The sequence below is a fragment of the Vulpes lagopus genome, chromosome 3 (genome assembly GCF_018345385.1).
Source record: "Vulpes lagopus strain Blue_001 chromosome 3, ASM1834538v1, whole genome shotgun sequence".
Taxonomy (NCBI): domain Eukaryota; kingdom Metazoa; phylum Chordata; class Mammalia; order Carnivora; family Canidae; genus Vulpes; species Vulpes lagopus.
The window spans coordinates 125,737,300-125,758,711 of NC_054826.1; the positions used below are offsets into that span (position 1 = coordinate 125,737,300).

At 46.4% G+C, this 21,412-nt stretch overlaps 1 protein-coding gene across 7 annotated transcripts in view; it reads left to right on the top strand.

Moving 5' to 3' along the window:
- Window positions 1-21,412, top strand: part of ANKS3 (ankyrin repeat and sterile alpha motif domain containing 3) — a 39,383-nt gene that overhangs the window by 7,947 nt on the left and 10,024 nt on the right. The window contains exons 1-6 of one of the 7 annotated variants that reach the window (XM_041746981.1): window positions 20-243; window positions 3,250-3,499; window positions 5,621-5,819; window positions 6,021-6,142; window positions 7,604-7,685; window positions 18,862-18,997. In XM_041746981.1, the coding sequence (XP_041602915.1) occupies window positions 3,330-3,499; window positions 5,621-5,819; window positions 6,021-6,142; window positions 7,604-7,685; window positions 18,862-18,997 (709 nt within the window). In that variant the 5' untranslated portion in view covers window positions 20-243; window positions 3,250-3,329. Of the gene's footprint in view, window positions 1-19; window positions 244-356; window positions 587-1,405; window positions 1,504-3,249; window positions 3,500-5,620; window positions 5,820-6,020; window positions 6,143-7,603; window positions 7,686-18,861; window positions 18,998-21,412 lie in introns of those variants that run through there. The other 6 variants (XM_041746980.1, XM_041746983.1, XM_041746984.1 and 3 more) reach the window with 6 other exon arrangements.

A 21,412-nucleotide genomic window follows, 5' to 3' on the forward strand; every position in this document is an offset into this window, starting at 1 on the left:
GGCTCGGGTGCGGGACGGAAGAATTCCACGGCGCCGGGAGCTGCTCCGCGGCCCGGCAAGCGTCACGGCGTGCTCCGCGCCTCCCGCAACCACTTCCGGGGCGGGAGCGGGGCCGCGGGGTCCGGGCGCTGCGGCGGCAGCCGGCGCGGAAGGAGCCCGGGCGTGCGTGGCAGCGAGCGGGCCGGCCCGAGGGAGTGCGAAGGCGGCGGCGGCGCGGCGGCGGCGCCCCGGGGCCCAGCGCAGGTAGCTCGGGGGCGGCCGGGCTCCCTCCGCCCACCTGGTGCCCCCCCTGCCGCGTGCCTGCGGGGTCCGACCGCTTGCTCGCCGCGGGGGCTTCTGGCCGCACTTCCGCTTCTGCAGCCGCGCGGCGGGGACGGCGGAGCCACGTGCGGTGCGGGGTTACCGGAAGGGGGCGGCCGGCGACGTGGGTGCAGCAGTCAGGGCTCGGGCTGGGTCCCCGGGTAGCCGCGACGAGACTTCTTCCCCGTGCTTGCCTGGGTTGAAGGAACCCGGCCCCCTGAGTGGGGATCCGGCCCTACGGACGAGCATAAGCGTTCTCCGCAGAGCAGCTACCCGGTCGTTGAGGGTGCGGCGTGGGGCGCGCTGATGGGGGAGGTGGCTTGCCGGTTCGCCCTGCCCGTGCTCCTCGGGCCGGGTCTGGTTGTGATCGCCACCCTGCAGGCTGTCAGCCGCCTGGGCCTGGGATAATGGGAGCGACCTCGTGGGCTCCACCCCGGAGGACGGACACGCCCATAGGAGGCTTGGAGGGTGTATCGAAAGGGTCCCTGAAGCGCCCAGGCTCTTTGGGCTCTTACCCTGTATCTGCTGACCAGGACTCCTGAGGTTGGAGTTTCTCACCTGCAGAATGAGTAAGCTGGTTGATTTCCGGCTCCGTGCGTGTCGGCAGGTGGTGGTACCAGAAAGCAGAACTTTGCTCTGAGCTTGGTTTCCTACAGGCCCACCTCAGCTGTGTGACCTGGGGCTTGGAAGCGTTCTTTTAGTAGAGACTGAGATCCTAGTGGCACGTGTGAACTGCTGGGGCACCTTTGGGCCGTGGGAATGGATGTGACCTTCGTTTTTTCCTTTTCTCTCTTTTCTGTTCTTGCTTCTTTGTTCTTTCCCACCCATAGTACAGTAGGAGACACATGTTGCTCATGGACCAAATATTCTAATAGACTAGTGGCTTGGCATGAATTTGGTTCGATTTCCCAGGATAAGTGGCTGTCATGATTGTAGGCTCTTCGTCCTGGTGTTGTTGCATCTCTGGGAAAGTTCCATCACCCCCACGAATTTACCAGTCTATCCCCCCCCATCCCTGCCCGCTTTCCTACTTTTTTATATACATATATATTTTATTTATTTATTCATGAGAGACACAGAGAGAGGCAGAGACACAGGCAGAGAGGGAGAAGCAGGCCCCTCACCGGGAGCCCACGCCCTGACCGGAAGGCAGACCTGAAGGCAGACGCTCAACCACTGAGTCAGTCCACTTTCAAGGAATGTGTAGGTGGATTTCTACTTTGCTGAATACCAATCACATCCTAGTTTCCGTGCTGGGACTTTTCTTTTCTTTTCTTTTCTTTTCTTTTCTTTTCTTTTCTTTTCTTTTCTTTTCTTTTCTTCTTTCTTTCTTTTTTTTTTTTTAAGATTTCATTTATTTATTCATGAGAGACACAGAGCGAGAGCGAGGCAGAGACACAGGCAGAGGGAGAAGCAGGCTCCATGCAGGGAGCCTGATATGGGACTCGATCCTGGGTCTCCAGGATCACACCCTGGGCCAAAGGCAGGCACCAAACCGCTGAGCCACCCGGGCTGCCCATGGGACTTTCTTTTCAAGATTTATTTGTTTCGAATTTTTATACAGTAAAATTCACTCATTTGGTGTTTGGGTTTATGAGTTTTAATTAACATACAAAGTCAACATACCCCACCAGTCAAGAATCAGAACAAGTATATTACCCCCAAATTCCCTTTTGCTGTCCCTTTGTGGTTTCCCCATTCCTAACCCCTGATACCACCCATCTGTCCTCCTGCCCTTCACTTTTTTTTTTTTTTCTGGGAATGCCACATAAATGGAATCATACAGTGGGTAGCCTTTGAGTCTGGCTTCTGTTTAGCACATTGTGTTTGAGGTTCTTTTTTTTTTTTTTTTTAAGATTTTATTTATTCATGAGACACACAGAGAGAGGCAGAGACAGAGACAGGCAGAGGCAGAGGTAGAAGCAGGCTCCCTGCAAGGACCCCGATGTGGGACTCAGTCCTGGGACTCCAGGGTCATGCCCTGGGCCGAAGGCAGGCGCTAAACCACTGAGCCTCCCAGGGATCCCTGTACAGAGCTAAATTTTTTGTTTTGTTTTGTTTTGTTTTATTAATTTTTATTGGTGTTCAATTTACCAACATACAGAAAAACACCCAATGCTCATCCCGTCAAGTGTCCACCTCAGTGCCCATCACCCATTCCCCTCCAACACCCGCCCTCCTCCCCTTCCACCACCCCTAGTTCGTTTCCCCAAGTTAGGAGTCTTTATGTTCTGTCTCCCTTCCTGATATTTCCCAACATTTCTTTTCCCTTCCTTTATATTCCCTTTCACTATTATTTATATTCCCCAAATGAATGAGAACATACACTGTTTGTCCTTCTCCGATTGACTTACTTCACTCAGCCAGAGCTAAATTTTGATAGAAATTTTGATAGTCCGGGGTTCTTTCCCACCACACCCAAGAGGTGATTTGGTCCAGTGACCCAATTAGCATTTCTTGACTGCCCATCCAAGAGGTTGTAGGCCTTCCTGAGTTGTGGAGAATTCCCTTTGCAGGACTGGGGCCTGAGGAGTAATGGAGGCAAGTACACAGCCCAGTGTGTGACTCACCATGTGTGCTCCTCTTTTTTCTGTCTGGTGACAGTCTCACTAGTATCAGCAAGATGGAACTGCCCAAACCTGTACTTGTATCATGAAAATTTTCTTTTTTCTTTCTCTCTTTCTTTTTCTTTCACTTTTTTAAAGATTTTATTTGAGACAAAGAGCATGCACAAGTGGGGAGGAAGGTCAGAGGGAGAGGGAGAAACAAGACTCTGTGCTGAGCAGCGAGCTCGATGAGGGGCTCGATCCCAGGACCCTAAAATCATGACCTGATCTGAAGGCAGATGCTTTACTGACTGAGCCACCCAGGTTCCCCAGTGAAATTTTTCAAGTCTGTCCCAGGAGTTGATTGAGTTTCCTAGGATAGTGACATAGCTGCCTCCTGCAGGTAGGAGTGTGACCATCCTGTTTCACTCCCTGGAGCCACCAGGAAGGAAAGACCTAACCCCTGGGTCTCCCTCCACAGTGATGTCGGAGCTCAGCGATGAAGCCAGTGAGCCAGAACTCCTGAACCGCAGCTTGTCCATGTGGCATGGGCTGGGTGCTCAGGTCAGCCGGGAGGAGCTGGCCGTCCCCTTGGATCTTCACACAGCTGCTTCCATCGGCCAGTATGAAGTGGTGAAGGAATGTGTGCAGCGGTAAGAGATCTTAGGAAATGTTCCTTCTGCTTAGATTTTGAGTACCGTCTCTGTGGCTTCAGATCTCAAGTAGAGCTGTCAGTAAGCTAATGGGGCCTCGCACACAGTCGTAGACATTTCATACGCATCAGTCAATCCCCGTGTCTCAGTTGTCAGTAGTGATTTATGCAGGACATAATAGGTCAGTTTTTATTCCTCCTAAGAGATGATTTAAATTTTTTTTCATGGGCTTCTGAAACATTTCAGGCTTTCTTTAGAGTCATTTTATGGTTTTTACGAATTGCAGAAATGTTCAAACAAAACTAAAATAAAGTTAGAAAGTGAGGTCCTGTGGCCTTCTTTCCCAAGAAGGGTCGTTTTTTATCTCTCATGCCTTCCTCTCCCTTCTAGCTTCTACCATAGAGGAGGAGGAGGAGGTGGGGGGGGGTTTCAACTTCCTCTGGGGATTGCCACCTGCAGCTTATACATATGTTAATGTAGTTTTAGGAAAAGGACCAATCTCTTCACCTCCATCCCCCTTACACCTACCTACCTCCTTGTTTCAGTGTTTCATTGATAACTTGGAGAAGCCATCTGTGTCCATACCTTTTTCAGTTCCTAGGGAGCCAAACCAAAGCTTTGTTTAAGCCTCGTGTTTCTGGTTCCCACGTCTTAGCCATCACTTATAAATATCTGGCCAATTGAGTACAAGTGCAACTCCGTAGTAAGGAATAATCTGTCGTATTCCTGTATCAGGTGGCCTTAGGAATGTGTAGCTGGGTACACAGGCAGTACATTCCCAGTTACAACTCTATTCCTCTGACATTGTTGGGCGTTTTAAACCTTTGGGTGTGCTTTTTAAATCCACGGTCCAGAACGGCTCCCCAGGGCAGAGGGGAAGTATTTGTGCCCTGGTTGGGATTGTGGCCCTAGCTGGCACCAAGGCCTGCCCACAGTAAGCATAGACCGGGGATCTGAGGGGAGAGGAGGCATCGGAAGGAGGATTGGGCCCAATTGGATATGTCAGAGCCTCAGAGATGCTCTACCAGGGACTTGGCCCTTCTCCAAGTGGAATGAGCGCTCCATCAGTGGACCTCATGTGGCCAGAATGAACGGGCCTCTGTGCACTCTCCCAACCAGTGGCTGCCACTCTTTCCTGGGATAAGGACCTTCTGGAATGGCTGCATGGGCATCCCAAAGTCAATAGAAGTTGTCAGTGGATGAAAAATAATTGTCTGGTGGGTGTAGCTTCCTGTGTGCATACCTTTGAGAGGCACAGACTGTGATCGATGGTCACTTGTTGCCTCTACTGGAGGCAGGGATTGTGCCTGAGGAAAGGCTGTGGGACATGACCACCTGGAAGTGGATGTTCTTTCCATACCCCAACCCCAAACCCCAGACTCTAGGCTGGGAAACCCACGTTTGTTTGTTTGTTTGTTTTTCCTGTGGGAAACGCTTTTCCAGAATTTTGGTGGAAATCAATGAGAAAGATAGGATCCTCTGGTCAATGATTTTCCAGGAATGTTTCTGTAGGATGAGGTGACAAGGGAGAAGTATTGTCCATTCTCTGAATCCCTTCCCCTTTCCACTCAGCCCCAGAAAAGCAGATTCTGGTCTGTTGGTAGAAGACAGTCAAGGCTCCAGGTCACTTACTTGACTCTGGCACTCCTGACAGTCTGAGCCAGATCCTTCTCTGTTGGGGACCTGTGTGTGTAGGCTGGTTAGCCACATCCCTGGCTTCCACCCCCAAATGCCAGTAGGTTTTCCTTCCCCAGTTGTGACAACCTGTAATGTCTCTACACTGTGCCAAATGTCTCCTGGGGGGCAAAACCACCCCTGGTTGAGGAGCATCTGTGTAGCTGGGGGTAGGAAAGAAGTGCTGGCCTAGGGGTAGGAGGAGGGGCCGATGATAATGGGCAATTGGGGGAGGATGACAGCTCTGAGGACTTTTCAGAGGCAGCTGTACAGCAAACAACGGTTTCCCCACCTGCCTCCCCTCCCCTGTGACGTCCAGGGTGGCAGGTAACTTCTGCTTCTGGCTGTATTTCCCACTTTTTCTCTTGGTTCAGTCTTACTGCTGGCTTTGGTAAACCTCACATGTGAGATGGTTGGACACATCTAGCATATCTTGCATTTGTTTAGGAGAGAGTTAGATTTGAATAAGAAGAATGGTGGTGGCTGGACCCCACTGATGTACGCCTCCTACATTGGACATGATACCATTGTGCACCTGCTGCTTGAGGCGGGGGTGAGCGTGAATGTGCCGACCCCAGAAGGGCAGACTCCGCTGATGCTGGCTTCCAGCTGTGGCAACGAGAGCATCGCCTACTTTCTCCTCCAGGTGAGCTATGAGGGGACTTAGGCCCAGAAACCTGAGGGGCTCCTGGCTGCTCTGGTGGAGCTGTGAACCATTGTAACCATAGTGTGTGTATGGATGCGTGCTCGAGTAATCACTTTGGTTCTTGCAGTGTGACAGCCTGGAGGGCACCTGCCCCACACACGGGAGCTGAGGCTGTAACGAGCATTCTGTGTTTTCTTGAAGCAAGGTGCTGAGCTGGAAATGAAGGACATTCAAGGCTGGACTGCCCTCTTCCACTGCACCAGCGCTGGGCACCAGCAGATGGTCAAGTTCCTGTTGGACAGTGGAGCAAATGCCAACGTGAGGTGATTACCAGGTCTTTAGTTGTCTCTCTGACTCTGAGGAGGGCAGCTGGGGAGGCAGCCATGGGCCAGAGTGCAGGATAGCCCCTGCCTCGGGCAGAGGGAACCGGTCTGCCCAGGCCAGGTGTGGTAAGCTTGGGGATAGTCCCAGCTTTTTCCTGCATCTGTCAGGGGACACTAGGTGCAGCACTTTCAGTGCCCTGAGCCACATATTCTTTATCTGAAAACTGGGGATAGCAATACGTATGTCATGGAATTGTTAGGGAATTACACGTTCTGTCATATATCATAGCCTGGCATGGTGAATGGCACTTGATTGACGTGCATTAAATGCTAATTCCTTTTTCCTTATGGCCTTTTGTCTATATCGAATGAGGTGATGCTTTGAAAGCAGTCATGAGTTTTATAAGCTGGAAGGGGTGTTGTCTAAAGTGTGTCACGACAATAATCCCCTTTCAACACAGCAAGTACCAACCCAGCATCCAGCTGGCACAGTGCACACCCTGGGGGGAAATCATCCCTTGTAAGATGCACCAGAGTTTCACATGCCACTGAGAAAGAAATACCACTGATTAAAATGCCACTTGCCAGGGATCCCTGGTTGGCTCAGCAGTTTAGCACCACCTTCAGCCCAGGGCGTGATCCTGGAGTCCCGGGCTCGAGTCCCACATCAGGATCCCTGCATGGAGCCTGCTTCTCCCTCTGCCTGTGTCTCTGCCTCTCTCTCTCTCTCTTTCTCTCTCTTTCTATCTATCTCTGTATCTCTCTGTGTGTCTCATGAATAAATACAATCTTTAAAAAAATAAAAATAAAAAAAAATAAAATGCCACTTGCCTATGGATTTTAAGATAATTTCTGACTTCAGAGAGGTGAAAATGTGAAAATGGTGTGTCTTAGCCTGGATGCAGCCCAGGATTTAGCCTGGTTCCTGTCTTTTAGACCAGCGTGAGAGAAGTGAGGGTTAGGAGGCATCTGCAGACAGCGCTGAGTGACTCGGACCCAAGCACAAAAATAAGTATTAGATACTAGGCAAAGTAAGGACAAGGTAGATGGTTATTCTTGGAGCTTTTGGGAGGATTCCTGGAAGATACTGAACTCAAAGGATTGGATCTGGATAGGTGGACAGGAGACACTGGCTTTCAGTGCTCAGTGAAAGGCAACAGCTGCTTTTTTGCTTGTAATTAAAATGGAGATTTAAGAGATGGCAGGTGGAAGAAGCTTAGAAGGAGTGAAGATCAAGAGACAGATTGTCTTTAGGAAAAAAGACTAGAGCTGATGGTAGAATCAGAAGAATTTATGAAGCTGATGTGTTGATGTGAACTTTTCTTCCTGTTTCTGACAAGAGGGAGACCTCGACGCTTAGTGATGGGTGACAGGCCAGCTTGGTTTTGGTCTGCAGCAGGAAAGCTGCTGCCTGGCTGAACTCTTCTCCACTAATAGTCTGGCCTGGCCTCTCTCTTGCAGGGAGCCGGTGTATGGATTTACTCCTTTGATGGAAGCAGCTGCTGCTGGCCATGAAATAATTGTGCAGTATTTCCTTAATCATGTAAGTGACCCTGTTTGTTACCTTAAAATTTAGTCACAGCAGGTGAGGAATCCTGTCCCTGAAGTATGAGCTAAAACAGAATTTTCTGCTGCATAGAAATAGCTGCTCTTCATTTATTCAGCACATTTTCATTGTATCTACTGATGCCAAGTGTTGAGTGGTGCTCAGGGATACAGTGGTGAGTAAAAATAGACACCTTTCCTGTTATAATTTTGAAGATGCTATTATTTGAAAAATATGGAAAAAAATATTTTTTTTAAATTTTTATTTATTTATGATAGTTACACACAGAGAGAGAGAGAGAGAGGCAGAGACACAGGCAGAGGGAGAAGCAGGCTCCATGCACCGGGAGCCCGACGTGGAATTCGATCCCAGGTCTCCAGGATCGTGCCCTGGGCCAAAGGCAGGTGCTAAACCGCTGCGCCACCCAGGGATCCCTGGAAAATATATTTTAAAAAGTAAATAACACTTATGATCCATGACTTAAAAACATGATGTAGAGTAAGAATGCTGAGATTTTCCTTCCTTTTAAACTACCCCCTGTTCCTCCCCAAGATGTCCATGTGGTTTGATAAAGAGACAGCCCAGGACTTCTCTGCATAGGAAGGTCTATCTATAGACAGGTGCAAACATGAGTGGGATTCTACTGTGTATTTATTTTCTCCAGCTTTTGGAAAATCGCTTAATATGCCATGGGTTTTTTTTCCTTATATGGTATCCTATGTATAGTCCGAGCCATAATTTAGTCAGTTCCTTATTCGAAATTTAGGTTTCTGACATTATACAGTTATAAACAGTGCTCCAGGGACTTGTCTCCGTAGGGGCAGCTTCAGCATGCATGCTGGTATACCGTATCTCTATAGGAGGGATTGCTGGTGTTCACTTGTTACATTTAACAGGCCCTAATAAAAAGACAATTAAAAAATGGTGGGGATTCCTGGGTGGCTCAGCGGTTTACCGCCTGCCTTGGGCCCAGGGCGTGATCCTGGAGACCTGGCATTGAGTCCCATGTCGGGCTCACTGCATAGAGCCTGCTTCTTCCTCTGCCTGTGTCTCTGCCTCTCTCTCTCCCCATGTCTCTCGTGAATAAATAAATCTTAAAAAAAAAAAAATGGACAAAGGATCTGAGTAGACATTTCTCCAGAGATAATTTTTAGATGGCCAATAAGCACATGAAGAAATGCTTGACATCATTAGTCATGTGGGAAATGCAAATCAAAACTACTAGGGGCGTCTGTAATATGAAAGGATAGTAATAAGAGTGGGTGAGGAGGTGGAGAGGTTGAAACCCTCACACACTGCTGGTGGGAGTATAAAATAAAATGATGGAGCCTCTTTGGAAGACAGTCTGACAGTTTCTCAAATAGTTAAACATAAAGCTACTATATAACCCAGCCATTCTCCTAGGAGAACTGAAAATAGGTCCACACAAAACCTTACAAATGTCCACAACAGTGTTATTCGCAGTAGCCAAGAGATGGAAACCCACATGTCCAATAACTGACAGATGGATAGGTGAAATGTGGTCTCTCCACACAATGGAATATTTAGCCATAAAAAGGAATGGAGTTCCAACACCTACAATATGGAAGAATCTTGAAAATATCATGCTCAGTGGTAGAAGCCAGACACAAAGGACCACATATGATATGGTTCTCTTTATACAAAGTGTCCTGAATAAGCAAATCTGTAGAGATAGAAAGCAGATTAATGGTGGCCTAGGGCTGGCAGCAGAGGATGGGGTGGGAAGGGATGATGAGAGTTGGAAATACTGGGGAGAGGGTGGTGGTTAAGAGGTACAGGATTTCTTTTCAGAGTGAGGAAAGTGTTCTGAAGTTGACTGTGGTGATGGTTGCATGCCATCGAATTATACACTGTGAGTCAGTGAATTGCATGGTATGTGAATTATATCTTAAAGACATTAAAAAGTTCAACGGGAGAAATAGTAAGTCCTAACAAATTCCCACTGGAAAAGTCTCTTTGCCTTCCCTCCACCCAGTAATATGCCCACTTTTTCATGTTTTACCAAGCTCTGGAAGTTAGTTGTCTTAAGTCTTTGCCAGTGTGATGGGAGAAAAGTGGCATCTCATTTTGGTTTGTACTTACTAGTGAGGTTGAGCATTTAAACTACAAATACATTATTGACCATTTATGCTTATATTATGATCTGTCTGTATTTTGGGGAGTCAGTTTATTGGATAGTTTAGCATAATAAAATGTTAACATGCTATCTTTCTTTGAAAAAAGAATTTGGAGGGCTCCTGGGCGGCTCAGTCAGTTAAGTGTCTGACCTGGTTTCCACTCAGGTCATGATCTCAGGGTGGTGAGATTGAACCCCGCACCAGGCTCCGTGAGCCCGCTTGATACTTTCTTTCCCCCTCTCCCCATCCCACCCTGTGTGTGCGCTCTCTCTCTCTCTCTCTCTCTCTCTCTAAGTAGATACATAAATGAAGCAATATGCCTGGTCATAGACTCTAAGAGAAAGAAAAAGAGAAAGAATTTGGGAATGGTACCCTCACATGGTAAAACTAGGCTCAAGACTGAAGGGGCACAGGGCCTGCCTGCCCGCTTTGCCTTGATCTCCCAATCTCACCCCACAGCTACTCCCCAGCTCGCTTTTACTTTCTTTCTTTCTTTCTTTCTTTTTTTTTTTTTAACTGTCGGGGAGATTGTTGTATATTAGTGTATGTTAATCTCTTTTCTCTCTCTTTTTCGTGGCTGCACAGCACTTCCATGTAGGGACGAATCAGAGATTTAACAGTGGTCTGCAGATGGAAGTAAGTCATTGTCAGCCACTGGCTGTCACACACAGTGCTGCGGAGACCTTCTGCATATACATCTCTGCACACGGATGTGACCACTTCTGTCCACTTCAGTACTGAAGGTAGAATTTTGTGTGGAGTGTAAGTGCAGTCTTAACATAGGGTTGCCCACTTGCCATCTGAAGAGCAAATTGTACCAACTTATGCTTTCCACAGCAGCAAGAATTATGAATTTTAAATTTGAAGTACTTTCAATGTATAGAAGATAATACTAATGCAACCCACACGATCCCAAAGTGACCCCTAAACAGATGTTGATCTGCAGCTTTCCTGGCCCTGATTTTATGCTTTCATCACACACTGTGTGTCCTTAAGGAATGCACAGGTTTTATATATTTTAAAGATTTTTTTTTAAAGATTTTATTTATTCATGAGACACACAAAGAGAGGCAGAGGGGCAGGCAGAGGGAGAAGCAGGCTCCATGCAAGGAGCCCAATGTGGGACTTGATCTCGGGAATCCGGGATCCAGGCCCTGAGCCAAAGTTAGGCACTCAACTGCTAAGCCACCCAGGCATCCCTGTTTTGAAGATTTATGTAAATAACGTGCCAGACTGTATGTGTCATTCAGCACAGTGCTGATGCATGGGGCATAGTTCACTCATTTTGACAGCACTCTGTGCATTGAATGTTTGAGTCTTTTATATTTATCCATTCCTCTTTTAGTGTATCAAGTTGTATCCACTTTGCTATTCCTGACAGGGCTGCAGTTCCCATTTTAACTTGTCTTCTCAAGTGTGTGTGAAGGAATTTAAAAGAAATCAGGATGTATTCTGAATCAAAGCAGAAATTTTGGTGTGTAGGGTGGGTGAGTCTTAGCTTACTTTCCTCCATAGTCATCCTGATTTATATCCTGATAGCTCTCTTCTCCCACACTCTCAATAACACTTGGTACCTGGTATCAGATGAGCTGTCTCCTATTGATTTTTGCCTTTCCCTGATTTCTGGTGAGGTTGAGCATCATTTCATTTACTTATCAGTCATTTGTTCTCCTTTGGTGCAAATAATTATTCTTTGAAGTAATTCCACTTACTTGGACCAAGCACCCCTAAGACCTCACATAGGGTCAAGAATAGATAGGTAAGAGCTCAACTCTGTTAAAAGCATAACCTCTGCTTCTGAGTTTAGAATTTTATTTATTTATTTATTTATTTATTTATTTATTTATTTATTTATGATTTATTTATTTGAGAGAGAGAGAGCATGGGTGGGAGGGAGAGAAAGAATCTTAAGCAGACTCCACTTAGTGTACTCAGTCTCTTGACTGAAAGAATTGCCCCTAGAATTTTATTTTATTTTTTTAAGATTGTATTTATTTATTCATGAGAGACAGAGAGGGAGGGAGGCAGAGACACAGAGACACAGGTTGCGGGAGAAGCAGGCTCCATGCAGGGAGCCTGACTTGGGCCTCAATCCCGGGTCTCCAGGATCAGGCCCTGGGCTGAAGGCAGCACTAAACCGCTGAGCCACCGGGGCTGCCCTATATTGGATTTCTTTTGGAAAATTTTTAAAATTTTGGAATAAATTCAGACTTAAAGAAATATCAAAATAATACCAAGAATTTGCATACCTTTGCTCAACTCCCTGAATATTATCATTTCATCTCATTTTCTTCTGTTAGTCTTTATTTGGATAGTAAGTTGCCGACATAATGCCCTCTTCCTCCCTAAATACTTTTAGTGTGTATTTCCCAAAAACAATTTTCCCTTTTGTGATGACATACAGTGATCAAATTCAGGAAACCAACTCTGAGATCTCCCTGCAGCACTAATCAGGAATCAAAGGTGTTGGACAGTTTGCCATGATTGCTTTGGGGTGGGCGTTGGGGGAAGTGGGTGGCAGGTGTGGCTGGGAGTGTGTGGCTGATGGGCCACGTCCGTCCACTGCTGGGGAGGCTGTGTGGCTAGCTGTGCACGGATGCTCCTCTGCTCCTCATTTCCTGCAGATTTCCTCCTGGTCAGTCAGGGCTAGACCTCAGGGGGCCAGAGGGCTGGATCCACTGGTCTTCCGAGTCTGGTGCCATTCCCGGAGACAGAGAGCTGCAGGAGGCTGGGCACCCTGTGCTCTGCAAGGGCAGGAGAGGGCTGTAGCTGCCTCCCTTGCACCCCATTCCCTTCTTCCTGGTGGGGCCAAGCTCTGGCAATTCCATGGAGGCAGGATGATTAGGTCTCTTAGGGGAGAGCTGAGCTGATGGTCTGGCCTCCATGTGATGAGTGTGTCTGTCATCCTCTTGGGCCACAGTCTCCAAAGCTTTGATCAAGCTCTCCTGTCAGAATGAGTTTTATGTTATGTACATTTTAAAATAGGAAGGAAAAAAAATGTGAAGGATGAATGAACAGAAATTCTAGTATTTTCTTCCCTCACCTCAGGGACCTTGTTCTTGGTTCTGTTTGCTTCCTCATTGACTTGCTAAGAAATGGTATTACTGCCCCCCCTCCCCCGCCTTTAAAAATTATTTATTTTAGAGAGAGAGAGAAAGGAGCACATGTGGGTAGGGGCAGAGGGGGAGAGAGAGAGAGAGAGAATCTCAAGCAGACTCACTGCTGAGTGCAGAGCTCAACATGGGGCTTGATCTCATGACACGAGAGATCACGACCTGAGCTGAAATCAGAAGTTGGATGCTCAACCGAGCCACCCAGGTGCCCCTGCTTTTTTCCCCCTTTAACTATAAGGTTGAGTCTTTTGGACTTAACAGATGACAGTAAAAGATGGTGGTGTTTGCTCTGCTTGAAACCTTTAGGTTCTTTCTCCCAAACTGAAACTAGAAATTCCCCCCTCCCCCACCATCCATTTCTATTGAGATATAACTGACAGACATCTCTGTACATTGAGAGTGCAGCGAACTGATTTCACTTACATGTGTTGTGTAGTGATTATCACACATCCGGTGAGTGTCCGTCACAGACACAGATGTAGATTGTTTCCTTGTGAGGAGAACTCAGGATTTACTCTCTGAACCACTTCTGTATTTATCACATGGCAATGTTTACTGCGGTCATCATGTTGTATCTTACAACTGGAAATTTATGCCTTTTTTTTTTTAAGATTTTATTTATTTATTCATAGAGACAGAGAGAGAGAGGCAGAGACACAGGCAGAGGGAGAAGCAGGCACCATACAGAGAGCTTGACATGGGACTTGATCCCGGGTCTCCAGGATCATGCCCTCAGCTGCAGGCGGCGCTAAACCGCTGTGTCACCCAGGCTGCCCAAATTTATGCCTTTTGACTGCCTTCATTCAGTCTCCCCTTTCAGACCCCTCTAGAAATGATCTTTGAAGGCTGAAGGCTTCAGAGCTGATTTCTAACCAGAGCTCTTGAAAGTGGGGTATTATAGAAAGTAAAACTCCATTAAGATCTTGTAAAAATGCACTTTTTTCCCTTTCAGAGGGATGTGTGATAATCACCTTCTGCACAGGCTTAACCAAAATTGTCAGTTGATCATAGGTTTTCAAAATAGGGGAAAAGAGTGCATAAGTAAATATTTATTATACAGTGATATATCTCTGCTATAAAAGAATTAGAAAGTACAATGAAGCAAAAAGAAAGCCACAAACTATTCATAATCCCACCACCCAGAGATAGCACATGTTAACACCTTGTCTGGTATTCTCCTGGTTTTTTAACAGATATTTTATTTTATTTTATTTTATTTTTTTTAATCTTTTTTTTAAAATTAATTTTTATTGGTGTTTAACATATTTTAAATCAAAGTGGAATCCTGTTATACAAAATGTTTTGTAATATGCTTTTTTTTTTCCCTCATCGATGTCCTGTGTACCCCCATCCATGTTAATACATACACTTGGGGGTGGCTGGGTGGCTCATATGGTTAAGCGTCTGCCTTTGGCTCAGGTCATGTTCCCAGGGTCCTGGGATCAAGTCCCTCATCGGGCTCTCAGCTCAGCGCCTGTTTCTCCCTCTCTGCCTGCCACTCCCCCTGCTTGTGCACTGGTACGTGCTAGCTCTCTCTCTCTCTCTCTCTCTCAAATAAATTAATTAAATCTTAAAAAAAAAAAACAACATACACTTGGGCCTGTCATATAAATGGGGGAATACAATTCCACTTTAGAAATACATTCTCTCTTATTTCATTAATTCCTGATTTTAGGTTCTTGGCTCTCATGATACTAACTGCTGATGGGAAGATACTAAATGTCAGTGTATGTCTTTAGTTATTTCTGAAGTTTAAATTCCTAGAAGTGGAATTGCTGAGTCAAAGGGTATGTGTAATGTTTGCCAGTTTGCCCTCCGGAGCACTGACACCTGGTGGTCCCTATCAGACCCCAGACTGCTTGGTTGAAGCTTTTAAAATAGAAAGATTATTGTCTTTTCTACCTTCAAAGTAAGCATGCTCATGGTAGAAAGTTTAGAGAGTATAGAAGATTAAGAAGATGGGAAAATCCCCCTTTCTTACTGCTTAGATATTATATTAACAGTGTGGGCACATTTGCTTCCAGTGTTGTATACATTTTTGTTTTGTCATGTTTTGGTGCTGCTGTAATATAGGTACAGTTTTGTATCATGGTCCTTTTTTTTTAATCTTTTAAAAATATTTTTTCTAGGCTTTTTTTTTTTAAAAAGATGTTATTTACTTATTTATGAGAGACACACAGAGAGAGAGAGCGAGAGAGAGAGAGAGAGGCAGACATAGGCAGAGGGAGAAGCAGGCTCCATGCAGGGAGCCTGATGTGGGACTTGATCCCAGGACTTCAGGATCACGCCCTGGGCCTAAGGTGGCGCTAAAACACTGAGCCACCCAGGGATCCCCTTTTCTAGGCTTCTTGAATACAGTTGACATATATCATTGTATAAGTTTAAGGTACACAACATAATGATTTGCATTTTCCTTACATTGTGAAAAGAATACCACAGTAAGTCTAGTCAACATCTGTCACCTCTCAAAGTTACAAATTTTTTCCTTTTTATAGAGCTATTTATTTATTTATTTATTTATTTATTTATTTATTTATTTATGACAGTCACAGAAAGAGAGAGAGAGAGAGGCAGAGACATAGGCAGAGGGAGAAGCAGGCTCCATGCACCGGGAGCCCGACGTGGGATTCGATCCCGGGTCTCCAGGATCGCACCCTGGGCCAAAGGCAGGCGCTAAACTGCTGCGCCACCCAGGGATCCCTATAGAGCTTTTTAAACAATGATTTTTTTTTTTTTTTTTTTTTATTTATGATAGTCACAGAGAGAGAGAGAGAGGGGCAGAGACACAGGCAGAGGGAGAAGCGGGCTCCACGCACCGGGAGGCTGACGTGGGATTCGATCCCGGGTCTCCAGGATCGCGCCCTGGGCCAAAGGCAGGCGCTAAACTGCTGCGCCACCCAGGGATCCCTATAGAGCTTTTTAAACAATGATTTAATAAAATCATTGCGCCTTTCCATGAATCTGTAAAAGTGTATATAAGTAAGTTCTGAAGAATATTTTAAAATATAAGTTAACTTAAATCCTTAATAATGGTGATATTGTGGGGAAGTCCTATAACTTTTGAATGTGGACAGGCACCCCTCATTTTATTGTGCTTCATTTTATTGCATTTCACAGATACTGCGCTTTTTACAGGTGGAAGGTTTGTGGAGACCCTGCGTCGAGCAAGTCTGCGGGTACCATTTTTCCAACAGCATTCACTCACTCTGCATCTCTGTGTCTCATTTTGGTAATTCTTGCAATAGATCAAACCTTTTCATTATTGTCATATTTTTTTTAAAGAATTTATTTATTTGAGAGAGCAGACAAAGAGAGCATATGAGCAGGGGGAGGGACAGAGGAAGAAACAGACTCCCCACCGAGCAGGGAGCCTAGACTGGGGCTTGATCCTAGGACCCTGGAATCATGGCCTGAGCCAAGGCAGATGCTTAACCCACCTGAGCCACCCAGGTGGTGATCTGTGATTGTGACTTGCTGAAATGTCAGATGATAGCATTTTTTAGCAATAAAGTTAATTTTTTTTCTTTAAGCTCTATGCTGAACATGGGGCTTGAACTCAACCCTGAGTTCATGCTTTACTGACAGCCAGGCAGGTGCCCCAATAAAGTATTTTATTTCTTTAAGGTATAGGTATTGTTTTTTTTAGACATAATGCTGCTGTACACTTAATAGACTGCAGTAGAGTATAAATAAAACTTCTATACACTGGGAAACCAAAAACATTCATTTGTCCTGTTTTATTGCAGTATTCACTTTATTGTGGGGTCTGGAACTGAACCTGCAATGTCTCTGAGGTGTGCTTGTAGAGTGTAAATATTTTCATGAAAAAACATATTTAAAAAACCCCTATGAAAGTAATATAACCTACAGGCTTAAAAAAGCCAAACAATAAAATTTAGATGCTAATCAATCAAAAATTTAGAAATAAGCATTAAAAAACTTCTAAGTGGGGATCCCTGGGTGGCGCAGCGGTTTGGCGCCTGCCTTTGGCCCAGGGCGTGATCCTGGAGACCCAGGATCGAATCCCACGTCAGGCTCCTGGTGCATGGAGCCTGCTTCTCCCTCTGCCTGTGTCTCTGCCTCTCTCTCTCTTTCTCTGTGTGACTATCATAAATAAATAAAAATAAAAAAACAAACAAACAAAAACTTCTAAATTTTCTTATACTGCCTCTCTTCCCCCAATATTAACAACTATGAGTAGTTTTCTACAGAAATGGAATCCTGCTACATAAATGGGTTACATCTACTTCTGCAGTGTGCCTTTTTTTTTTTTTAAGATTATTTATTTATTTATTCATGAGACAGAGAGAGAGAGAGAGAGGCAGAGGCAGAGGCAGAGGGAGAAGCAGGCTCCATGCAGGGAGCCCGACATGGGACTCGATCCCAGGACTCCAGGATCACGCCCTGAGTCAAAGGCAGGCGCCAGACCACTGAGCCACCCAGGCATCCCCCCCCTTTTAAAAAATATTTTACTGGGGATCCCTGGGTGGCGCAGCTGTTTGGCACCTGCCTTTGGCCCAGGGCGCGATCCTGGAGACCCGGGATCGAATCCCACGTTGGGCTCCTGGTGCATGGAGCCTGCTTCTCCCTCTGCCTGTGTCTCTGCCTCTCTCTCTATGTCTCTCATAAATAAATGAATAAAATCTTAAAAAAATATATTTTATTTATTTCTTCATGAGACACACACAGAGAGAGAGAATGAGGCAGAGACACAGACAGAGGGAGAAGCAGGCTCCATGCAGGGAGCCCGATGTGGGACTCAATCCCGGGACTCCAGGATCACGCCCTAGGCTGAAGACAGGTGCTAAACCGCTAAGCCACCCAGGGATCCCTGTAGTGTGTCTTTAAATGTTAGCAAAACATCATAGGCATTGCCAAATCAGTACAAAGAAACCTGCCTCATTCTTTCTGATCCACTCCTTTATAGTAATGATATGCCTTAGTTTATGTAGCCATTCACACGTCAGTGGGTACATTAGTGTCCCACTACTTTTAACAATTTACCATAAAGTTGGGCTTAAAACCCAGAAATTTATTTTCTCACAGTTGTGGATGCCAGAAGTCTAGAACCAAGGTTATCAGTGGGGCCACACTCCGTCCAGAGGCTTTGAACTCCTGTTGGCTCCTGGTGGTTCTTGCCTTGTGGATGCGTCACTCCAGTCTCCACCTGTCTTCGCATGCTTCACATACTGTTTTCCCCATGTATCCGCGTCGTCTTCTCTTCCTCATAAGGACACCTTATACCTTACATGTCATAAAGACACATATTATGGTCCTTTTAGGAACTTGGTTATACCAGTTATCTGTAAACACCAGCATTTATGGCAGTAGCCTGGCTGGCTCCAGCCCCATTGAACACGGTCTCCAGGTTTTCGTTATTGTAGATATGTTCTATTGAACACCTGTGTCATAAAAGCTTTCTCTGTTATTTGGGGTTATTTCCTTAGGAGAGAGTCACAGAAATGGAATTTTTGTGCTGAATACTATAAGTACATTTCAGGGCTTTGGATAAAAATTACTGGACTCTTCTTCAAAAGGATGGTGCTCTCCTCATGGTTATGATTTTTAAAGGTGGCTTCTCTAGTGCATCTTTCGTCTTCAGTGTTCTCTGTGTGGAGAGAAATGGAGCGAGGCGGGCCTGCCCAGGTGCAAGGGGTGAAGGCTGGGCTCTGGCCCTGGCGGCCTGCAGTGTGCCTGCCAGCCTTAGCTAGCTGCCAGCCTGGCTGCCCACAAGCCCCTCCCCAGTGCCCCCCACCTCGTCCTTAAGGAGAGTGGGGGCCCTCCCAGGCTTTTGCCTCTTTCTCACGCAGATGTGGGGTTTCCTGGGCCGTGAGGAGCCCCCCGCACTTCTTAGCTGGGGTCCAGAGTCCACGTCCAGGGAATGAGAGTTCCCAGCTCTTGAACTTTCATGACATTTCACAGGGAGTCCGAGTGGACACAAGAGACCACAGTGGGGCCACAGCCCGGATGCTGGCCAAGCAGTATGGACACATGAAGATCGTTGGGTTGATAGATGCTCACTCGCCTTCTCTGCCCAAGAACCTCTATCGGAGCCCAGGTACCTGCTTCTGCGCCGCTGTGCCCTCTGCTACTGGGAGAGGAGGACTCCCCTGCAGGCTTTAGAGGTGGCCTCTCCACAGCCTCGCCAGCAGACCTCTGCCTCCCCTGTGACTCCACTGCACAGTCAGGGTTGAGGCTCACTGGTCCCCTAGGAGAGAGACACGTTAGGACGTAGAGTGTGCCTTCCAGGCTGAAGGTGTGCACAGGTGGCACCCACGGGGAGGTGGGATAGCCAACTCCCAAAGGGAATTGCTCAGGGTGGTGGTTTCTTGACTTTGCTTGCAGTACTTATTGCCATACAAAATATTTTAATTTTTTATAGTCAAATTCATCAGTCTTTTATTGCCTTTAGATTTGGGGTCAATGATCTTTCCCCATGCCCTAGTTATATAAGAATTTACCCATTTTCTTCTGGTGCTTCCATGGTTTCATTTTTTTACATTTAGATCTCTGATCCCTTTGTACTTTAGTTTCACGTGTGGTGTGAGGGGTGGTGTTTTCAGATGGCTTCTCTATTGTCCTGGCTTCATTAAATTATTTACCAGTCCATCTTTGACCTAGTGATCTGAGAGGCTGTCTTTGTCATGTAGTCTGAATTTCCCTCTGTGCCCAGGTCCGTTTCTGGCCTTGCTCTTCTCTTCCCCAGGTCTTTCTTCCCCTGTCCACTCACCGGACCCACTCTGTGCTCAGTTTGCAGGGCCTTTTTGTGGCACTTTGGACTGTCTGGTGAGGCCAGTCCCCCTGCATCTGCCCCTTTTCGGTGTTAGCTAGTACTACTGGTGAACGTCGACATCACCCGGTCTAGCTGCTTAGAAACTGTGTTCTGGAGACTGGCAGATTTATAAATCAGCTACCCCTTTATGCTGTGGACTCGTCCTCTGTGGCCACAAGGGATGTCTTTTGTTCAAGTGTACTTTTGTGTCTGCTGGAGGGTTTAAAAATTTTCCTCTAGACGTTGTGCCTATAACTTGTTTTTTCTTCCTAAGCGTCTGACTTTCTTTGTGGCTGTTGTAAATGCGGTTCCACTGCCTTCACATCCTCTGCCTGCCTGTTGTCTGTGACGTGAAGGCTACTGGCGTCTGCTTGCCACTTTCATATTCTGCTCTGCTCTGCTGCATTCTTTCATGGCGTTTACTGATTCTCCAGGGTTTTCCAGATAGGCTACCATACAGTCTGCCCATAGACATAGATTTACTGCTTCTTTCTTTTCCTACCTCTGATTTCTTTCCTTTAGTTGCACTGGCTAATACTTCTCCTAAGGTGCCGAGCATGTTGGGGACGGGGCATTCACGTGACCTTGGTGGAGATGCTGTCTTAGCTGGGACGCTGGCGCTAAGAGTGAGGTGTGCATGTGTTCCGTCATTAAGAAGGTATCTGGCATTTTCTGTATTCTGGAGTGTTTTTTACAGGAATACGTGTAGAATTTTGTCAAAGGCTTTATCTGCATCTATGGAGACGGTTGTTAATTTTCTCCTTAGCTCTATCAACAGAGTACATTAGTGAATTTTCTAGTAACGCAACTTTACGTTCCTGATATAAATCCCACGTGGTGTATTATTTTCTTAGTGTGGTGTTGGATTCTATTTGCCAGTATTTTACTTAGTGTTTCCGTATGGCTATTGCTGACTCGTCAGGTGTGAGAGGATGTGCTGGGAGGTTCTGATTTGTGGAGTTGCCTTTGCCTTGCTTACCCCCCCCCCCCCCCCCGCCACTTGTCCTTTTATTCTTGACAACTCCTCCATCTTTTGCCTGGGCAGGACCACAGTCTCCTCCCAGTAGATCCCCGAGCACATGGGAGCAAGCTGAGTAGGGAATAGAGAGGATAGGTGGCCCAGGGTCACTGGTGGCGTTTGGACACTGGGTCAGTCACTCCCTCGCTCGTAGGCAGTCACTGACGTGAACTGTCGGTTCCTGCCAGTGAGCTGCTCCCCCTCCATAGCCTGACCCCTTCCTGGCCTCGGGATCATTTGTGATGTACTCAGCTCACAAGGGGGCACCGGGGGGAGGAGAGGCACCTTCAGAGTCTGAGCCACAGTGTACCAGCAGAACAAGGTCTCATCAGATGGGAGCCTTATACAAATATATTCACAAATTTTGCCTTCCAGGTATGATGAAATCAGGAAAACTGTGAAAAGCTATAAGATGGTAACAGCTGTGAGCGCACTAAGCTCTTAGGCTATGACAGGTGGCGATGTAAAGTGCTTCCCCAGGCCCGGCCCACAGCTGGCATATGCCCCTTGTTTCCCAGGAAGTGTAGGTGGAGAACACACAGTTGTTAAGAAGCTGTGACTGATGTTGCCATATGTCTATGAGGAGACAGATCTTACTTACCATCTCAACTTAGAACAAAATTTATTTCTTTTTTTAAATATACATACTAGTTATGAAAAGTTCTGGAAGCCAGGCAAAGAGA